We start from the raw sequence: 8,288 nt of genomic DNA on the forward strand, positions 1-8,288 counted from the left end.
CATAGCTCTGCACAGACATGGTTTCACGTCCCCATCCCTGGGTTGGCTCACTTAACAGGTAGGCTGGCATCTGCGCCCTTGTCCGCTGGCTCCTGGGTGGTCGGAGCAGGAGGAGCCATCCCGAGTGCTCTGCACTTCGAGTGAGGACGTGCCCATCAGTTTTGCTTAGCCTTTACACCAAGAAGAAATCAGAGCGGGCATTTTATTTACCCCTTTGGCTTCCTTGTCTTCAGCACAGATCGCCACTGTCCCCTAAGGCTCCGGGAATAGGAATCGCTCTGGACATGACGAGACATGCTGTTTAATAGATACGTACTGTTAACAATGGCTCTACTGTCACAAACGTGAGCAGATGAGCTGTATTTTAATGGTTGTCTCATAGTATGACGCCATCACACCAGAAGCTTTCAAACACTTTGTGAGTCCAGATTACGCTCTGATGCAGACTGTCTCGTAGGATCCTCGTCGTGCTTCCCAGGCACTGCCTCTCCCCATAGGCATCTCTGCAACATGTCTGGCAATTCAAACAACAGCTTATGTAAGTGGGCTTGTATTAAGAAATAATTTAGGAGAAAGGTTGTTAGTGATTTTGGATGCCTCTGCATCTCAGTGTCCCAGCTGAGATGCAAAATAAGAGCCTGATTATCATGGAGCGGAGGAGGGAGATGTTTTGTAGCCTTCCAAGACTTAGGCATCCAAAAATCAGAGTCGCTGAAAAATAAAAGGCCACAAACCAGTAATCATTTTTACACATCTTGTCTGCACTGCTTCTTAGGGAAACTGCTTTTTTAATGCAAATGTGGAACTGAAAATCTGAAGCCAGTTCCAAGTGACCAGCCAGCACTATGTGGGACAGAAGGAGATGCTCTGGAGCTTACCAGCATCCCAGGGAACACTGCTGGCAAATTTCTGCCTTGACATCTAAGAAATCCCAAGGTACATTTGAGGAGATAGGCAAGAAGTGCATAATGAATAATGGTTCAGGTGTGGTATGCTGTTCTTTACATGAAACCTGCCAGAAGTTACTCTGAAAATCATGTAATTTGCCATCTCTCTCATTTTGCCATGTACGTAGCACCCAGATAATACAGTTGCTTTAAAGATGACCCTGATCTTTAGAGCTTCTTTTTGTGTGTTATTTGCTAACTTATATTTCAGCAAAATCTTGAGAAAAAAACACCATGTCTTTGTCTGATAATCTTCCTCCCTTTGCTGCTTAGCAAAAACAGCAGCAGCTGCTTGGACAGCAGGCAGAAATGCACATTCCATCTGTTTTTTTTCCCTTCTCTCTCCAAACAGCAAAGAACCTAGTCAGCAACGTGTGAAAAGATGGGGTTTCTCCATGGATGAGGTGCTGAAAGACCCAGTAGGGCGAGACCAGTTCCTTCGTTTCCTGGAGTCAGAATTCAGCTCAGAAAACCTCAGGTGAAACCTTTATTGACTTGAACGAAATGAATGGGGCTAATCCTGCTTGATTGCATAAGTGAAGTGCAATGCTTGGTCTATCTTAAACTTAAAATACCCATCTGAATAAAGTTGAGAATAGCAGGATTTGGCACATAGTGCCACTACACGTGCCTGTACTAGAGCTATGTCAATAATCTCAGGAATAGTGTTCAGCAGAGCCAGTGTTGTCATATGCAAAGGCTTGCAAGGTTATAAAAATGTGACGAGGTGCAGCATATAGTTATTAAGCCCCCTAACAATATATCAGATTTAGATGTGTGTTTTGTGGCAAGAGTCATGTGAGGGAAACAGTACGGTGGCGATCGTGTGGCTGAAAACTGTTGCCGTACTGACACTCACTGAATCAGGTTTTCTACAGCCATGTTTAATTCTGACACCTCCTAACCTTTCGAGAGCTTGACTCCCACCTTCATAGCACTTCTCTCTCTCTGTGAGGATTCTGAGTACCTGTCTTCTCATCTTGTGAGGAAGATAAAACTTCTGTTATGAAAAGTTATGCAGACACCTCTGTGATCCTACATCAGACTGAGAGTCTGTGCTACTGCTGCTTAACTACAGCAGAAGGCAGCAGTAATAATTTGCTATTTTTTGATGAACCAACACTAGGTGAGGACAAAACCTTTCCTAGAAGATCTAACCTCTCTGGCCTTGTCCGTAATGCTGTTATAAACTCAGTCTCCCGCCCTAGCATGTTGCACCAAGATACAGTCCCCACTGCAGAACTGATGAAAAGACTCTGGAAGTGCCAACAGCATGCTTTGTTCTTGAGTAGCGATCCTCCAAAGAGTATGTCTGTCTCTTCAGTCCCTCCAGCTGCAAAACTAAGCACTAAACTCATTGCCTTAGGATTCATTAGTCATCCCTATGTAATCCAGAAGTCACATATTAAGGCACTTTCCCTTATTGATTCCAGGTATCTTCTCATACTGACAGAGAAAGAGAGATCTAACTAGATATCCCCCATAGACCCTAAGCCAAACCCACAGCCCTACCTGTATAGCAAGGATCTGAGTTCCTTGCTTGTCCTAGCATTACTCAGAATAGAGTAATTGTCTTGAATCTTAACTCTAATTCCAATTAGGGAAGGCAACTGCAGAGAGGGTGAGGTCTTTGGAAGACCTGATGTATTGTTGTGTATCCTGCAGATACAACCAAACTACAATGGGTCCCATAGCAGCAGAAGCAAATACACTGCAGCGAGCTCTGAGAAACTGGGATTCCCAGGGTTATGCTTGAGACAGGGCTGGGGCAAACATTGGGATTAGCATTCAGGATTGAAGGAATTTAAAAGCTGGCTTCATTGCTTCATTGCTTGGTGCTTCAAAGTCCAAAGAAAAGGGGAGAGGGCTCATGCCAGTCAGAGAGGCAGCCTGAACAGGTAGAGGACAATACCCGGTGGCTGAGGTTACAGTTCAGACTTGTGCCAGTGCGTCACGAACAGCCAAATTTGCTGTGGGGTTTGTGCAGAAGCAGGAGGACAGAGGTCAGCAGCAGGGGTGGGTGACTTGTGGCCGGCAGCCATGCAAGCCACAGCCACCAGCTGGTGCTGAAGGCGAGGCTTCAGTCAGTGTCAGGGTGCTGGTGTGCACCCTCGTACTCCTTTTCTTTTTTCACTTAGAAAATACATTAGATCAGTAAAGCATGTGAACAGTTACCACTTTAGTCTACTAACCTGTGAGATCTGAAAGGGAAATTCCCCAAAAAGTGGCTTTAAATGACATTGGAACTGACCATCATACTGATCTGATTTGCCTGTCAGAGGAGAAATACAGAAAGTGTGCCAGCAGCAAAACAGTGAAAGACCAAAATGTTTTTGTATGCTTTTTAAAAACCTGGAAGTTAACTTGTAAGATAAAAAAGAGAGTGTTACTAAATTGCATAAATGAGCTTGAAATTCTGTTGCTGAACAGGTACTGGACCTTTATATGCTTACTGCGCTTCCATACAGTGGTGTTCATTTGCAATTAAATTGTAGTGATGAAGTGCAAAATTAATATACTCTATTAAAATACTTCTTAAATGGGTTTTCTGAAGTAGATCTGGACTTGTGCTGGTGAAATCCAGGAGGTTTTATGAATGGGTGTCCCCCACATTTCACCCTGCTCAAAGAAATGGAGAAAGTTTAATTATGAGAAGGCAAGCATGTATCTTCCTTGGTCAGTCAGAGCTACTTCTCATGCTGATGAGTATTTTATCTGATTTTGAGGTGACTTAAGCGAAGGAAGAGTGCAAATTGGTGGGATGGGTTAGAGAGGTTAAATCCCACATTCCTTTTGGAAGACGCCGGCAGCATTATCAGTTAATGTAGGAATATTACTGTCATTCTTGTGGTATCATTCTTGTGGTATTGGCTTATATGTTATAATTTTTATCCAATATTGGATCACTGTTAGCAAGTCTGTTTAAAGGTTTAAATAACAACAGAACATAAAGGCAGAAATTTTAATGAAGAAAATGGGAATAGGATGGGTTTTTAGCAGAAAGTGGCTCTCTAGGGTTCAGGTGCGGCAGAGAAAGCTCCTGAATTCTCATTAGGAGTGTGTGGCAGAAAGGAAAATAACTGCTGGATGCTTAAACATGCAAGGAAAATTTAAGTTATGCCCAACAGCAAGGTTGGGATCTGTCTCACCTAAGCTGGCAGCCTGAAAGCATGTGCTTTCTTCTGTGTCGTCCAGGCTCCCTTTAGAGTAAGAGGAGGGAGGCTGAAGAGGAGTCAGTGAATCACCTGGGAGGACTTTATTTCAGATTAAAGTGGAAACAAAACTAAAACCACCGAAATTACACTGTAGAGCACTCTTCTCTCTCTGCTGTCTGTAAGCCTGGAGAGACTTACTCAGATGACAGTATCTGCATGGTAGACATCTACAGTTGAGTGAGATGCATCCCACCCAAACCTTAGGAAGCTGTAAGGAACTTTCTGAGGGCACAGCATCTATCACCTTGCGAGAGAGACTTACGTCGCTGTGTATTCTCTAAGGACTGTCCTCCCAGTAACTGTCCGGAGATGTGGGAACTGTTGCAGCAGGGATGTGTTCTCCCTCAGGAAAATTCATTAACACTGGCAGGAGTCTTGTAGGCCACTGTGTTGTCCTCAAGGCAGAGCTGAGAAAGCAAGTGCTGGAAAACCTAGGAAGTTCTGGTGGTGCTCGAGAAGGGATTTCATGAAGTGTGCAGTTGAGAATGCCTGGAAATTAATCTAATTCAGTGGTGCAGCAAGGAGACTGAATTCTGCTCTTATACCCAGTGGTATAAGTCCCAAATCACGGGGTGATTGTGGCAGGGTGTTTCCGTATCTTCCTGGCTGAGAAAAATTGGTCCCGGTGGGGGTCTCGAGTGAGGCACTGCCAGAGATAGCAGCAGACTTGAGTCCGTGACCTCCCGGGTCTCCTTCCAGCTGTGTTTCTGTGTTCTAATAAACTTGCAGGATCATGTCCACCAGTCTCCTGGGCTCGGCTGAGCCCTCTAACTTATTTATTTACTGGCTGTCCATTATTTATGTGAGAGCAGGAAAGCCAGTCAGTTGGGTATTTTTCTCTCTATTTTTATTTTAACTCTTTTTCTTGCTCTCTTTTCTTTTTTCCTCTCTGTTGCTGTCTTTCATCTACAATTTGTTTTGACTCTGTTGATTTTTGAAGTACCCAAAATATAGCAGACAACATGCCAGACTTCAATTCAAAAAAAAAAAAAAAAGAAAGAAAAGAGGCCAACAGAGAGTTGTTATACATTTTTTATGACCTGGAAATCTCCCGAGACATCTCGGGATTGCTGAGCTGTTCATCTGATGGCTTGAATTTTTTTATTTTTTTTTTCCTCCCAAACTTCAAAGAGTGTCAGCTGGAAAGAGAAACAACTAAGTGGGAATGTGGGACATGGGAATTTTACCCAGAGGGAAAGGAGACTACACACCTGTTTATAGACCTTAAATAGAGAACACATGATGCTTTATAAGAATGTGCTGTGCAAGTACAGGCATTTGGGGCGTTATTGTGAACATATGTTGAAAACCAAATTATCCGAAAAAGAACTTTACCTGCAGAAAGTGTTTGTATCTTATGGGACCCCCCAAGGGCTGAAACTTGCAGGCAGTTGTTCGGTGTTTTTGTTTTAAGAGGAAAGGAGAAGTCCAGGCATTGGGGAGAGCACATCTATTAAGTAAAACCCACTCCAAGCCTGTTGTTTCCCAAAGAAGAGAAGGAATCCCACGGGAATTTTTCTAACGGCTGGGCCAGCAGGCGGCGCGGCAGCTCCGCAACTGAAATAGCCGGGGAAGCCAGAAAGAGGGTCCCAGAAAAGAGGTTTCCCGCCCTAGAAAACTAAAAGACAAGGGGGGAAAAAAAAAAGAAGGTCTTGCAGTTCGGACTTGGAGTGGGCAGCTTTGGGAAGGGGGAGAGGAGGAGGAAGGGCAGTAAGCCGGGCGATGGGAAGCAGGCGTCGATCCCCACCGAGCCCCGCGGGGCAGGATGGATTTCTGCTGCTCTGGGCCACGCCAAGCTCACCGTAACAGAGGATCTTGGCCATCTGTCATGTTTCCTTCATCTGAAACACGTTCTGATCTATAACTGTGACTTCTGTTCCTTTCCCTTCCTGACCATGATGTTAAAATGATATTTCTTCTGGCGGTGAAAAGGGCGTGAAAACGAGACGGTGAATGGTGTGAGGTGTGCTGGGTACTCACATGGAGCCACTGAGGCAAGGAGGGGAGCGTGCTCAGATGCCAAACTCCATCGCTTGGTGATTCCGCTGCCGAGACAGGGGTATCACATCACCTCCCAACAGGGAATGCAGCGCTCTTCTTATGGTGACGGTCATTTCTCCATCTCTGGAGTCATCCGTATTTTTGCCTCGTGGTCAGGTTTACAATTAATTTTTTTGTTTACAACACACATCACAAGCAACTCCCATCCCTCCAGTCCTTCCCCAGAAGTCTTTTCACCTGCGAACAGCAGCCCACGGTGACTGAGCACCTCCACAGCGCCCTGCAGGAGGGAGCGCCGAGGCCCAGGAGCAATCCCTGCCTCTAGGATAGATAAAACATGCGTTAGGATAAAATGCCATTAACAGAATATCTCCTGCAAGTGACAGCAACTTAATTACAAGCTGGATGAGGCCGGAATGGTTTATGCCTCTGACGACAGTTTAGGACACCGTGTTATCAGCCTTCTCCAAATCTTTCATGCTGTTTTATAAAGGGCAAAGAATCCGCGATCAGTGCTGCTGTTCCCTCTGTGCAGACAGTCCCTGTGCCAGTCCTGCTTTGCTTATAGGGCACCTGTGGAGAGGACACATGAGGACATCTCGCTCCTCTCCTGCCCTGCGCAAGAGGTATTCACTGGAAACCTGCCTCTCAGAGAAAGGGAGGAGGCGATGCGGGATCTTCTCCCGTCTCCTTGGAATTTGGAGCTGGGCTCGTGCTTCAGAAATTACAAGACTGACTCAGGGAGTGCATTTGCACAACCGAGCACAAATTCCGGCTCAGACATCATGTGTCTGCTCTTTTCCTGGGCAGAAATACCTGCTTCCCTCATGTAAATGCCGTATAAATCCCGTAGGAAGCCCTGCTTATGCATTGGCTTCAGGATGATCCCTCATGGCAGAGGATTTGCCTTGGAGTCGAAGCTGCAGGGCTTGGTACCCCTCTTTGATGTTCCTTGCCTTTCAGTTACCAGCTATAGTGAATAGCTTTGAAATTTTTACCAAGACAAAACCCCCCTTTGCCTTGAAGAGGACATCCAGCCTTGGGCATGAATTTGCAATCGCTTGCAGTAAAGAGAGCATGTTCTTGTTAGTGTCAGGTTGGTCTGGTTGGTTGGTTTTCAGATTGAGCCAAATGGTTATTAAAATGGATGGTGCTCCTGTTCTGGCAAGCTGTCACTTCGCAGCGCGCCCGGTTCTCTCACGAGCGTGCTTTCCCAGCCCGCCTCCCCGGCTCCAGGGGCAGAAGATAAGCCAGCAGAAAATGTTCTCTCTAGCCAAGTGCTTGTCTGAAGTGTCCCAGCTACTCTAGAATGATTAACATCTTTTCTCTTTATGCTTTTTCCGCGTGTTCCCATCCCATCTGAAATGGAATGATAAAATATTTGCGAAGCAAAGAGAGCCACACGTGGCATTCGATTGTTGCACTGTGAGTGCCACCCTTTCCTCTCTGCGTGCACGTGATAAGTGAGGGCGTCACTTGTGGTTCAGATAACAAAGCAGGACATCAGGTGCACATCTTGAAGATGCAAAAGGACCAACCCCAAATACTCTGTTTTGATTTAGAAACCCAAACGTAACTGCATAAGCAATCTAAATTGGTTAGTGGCCTCATCTGATGACAACCCCAGTGTTTCTGGGGTGGTGGTTGGGTACTGCCTGCAGCTGGTAAGGAAGCGAGGGTCAAAACCAGCACAGGGCTGCTGGCTCCTCTGCCCACCCTCACTGCCAGCTGCATTTTGGTTTGTATGTTCCTCCTTCCACTGCAGGGGAATATTTGCCTTTGTAGCAGCAGGATGGCACCATTGAATCATTCAGGATGGGAAATTAGCCTTTCAGTTAGAGTTCAGCTGGTTTATTTAGCAGTCTCCCATAATGATGAACTCATTTTAGTCTGTAAGTGTGGTCCAGACAAGAAAATATCCCTTTAAAATTTAAGTATGGCTGTGACAAGATTCATCTTTTCCTATGGCATCTATCTGAATGCTGGTCAGTTTACAAGTCAAAAAAAAAAAAAAAGACGATTTCTCTAAGGGCCATTGCTTCAGCTTCACCCTGGAAATGCTACGAATATCAAGCGTGTTGTGCATTTTGATCCCCTCTGGGTGACTGTTCCTGCAAGCAGGAAT

General features: G+C 45.4%; 1 protein-coding gene across 1 annotated transcript in view; it reads left to right on the forward strand.

The window, feature by feature from the left end:
* The window catches only part of RGS6 (regulator of G-protein signaling 6), a gene marked incomplete at its 3' end in the record, with an annotated part of 57,227 nt that overhangs the window by 25,736 nt on the left and 23,203 nt on the right, over window positions 1–8,288 (forward strand). Inside the window, exon 12 of the mRNA XM_009874441.1 lies at window positions 1,300–1,425. Within this exon, the coding sequence (XP_009872743.1) occupies window positions 1,300–1,425 (126 nt within the window). The remainder of the gene's footprint in view (window positions 1–1,299; window positions 1,426–8,288) is intronic.

The sequence above is a fragment of the Apaloderma vittatum genome, unplaced genomic scaffold (assembly GCF_000703405.1).
Source record: "Apaloderma vittatum isolate BGI_N311 unplaced genomic scaffold, ASM70340v1 scaffold22348, whole genome shotgun sequence".
NCBI lineage: Eukaryota > Metazoa > Chordata > Aves > Trogoniformes > Trogonidae > Apaloderma > Apaloderma vittatum.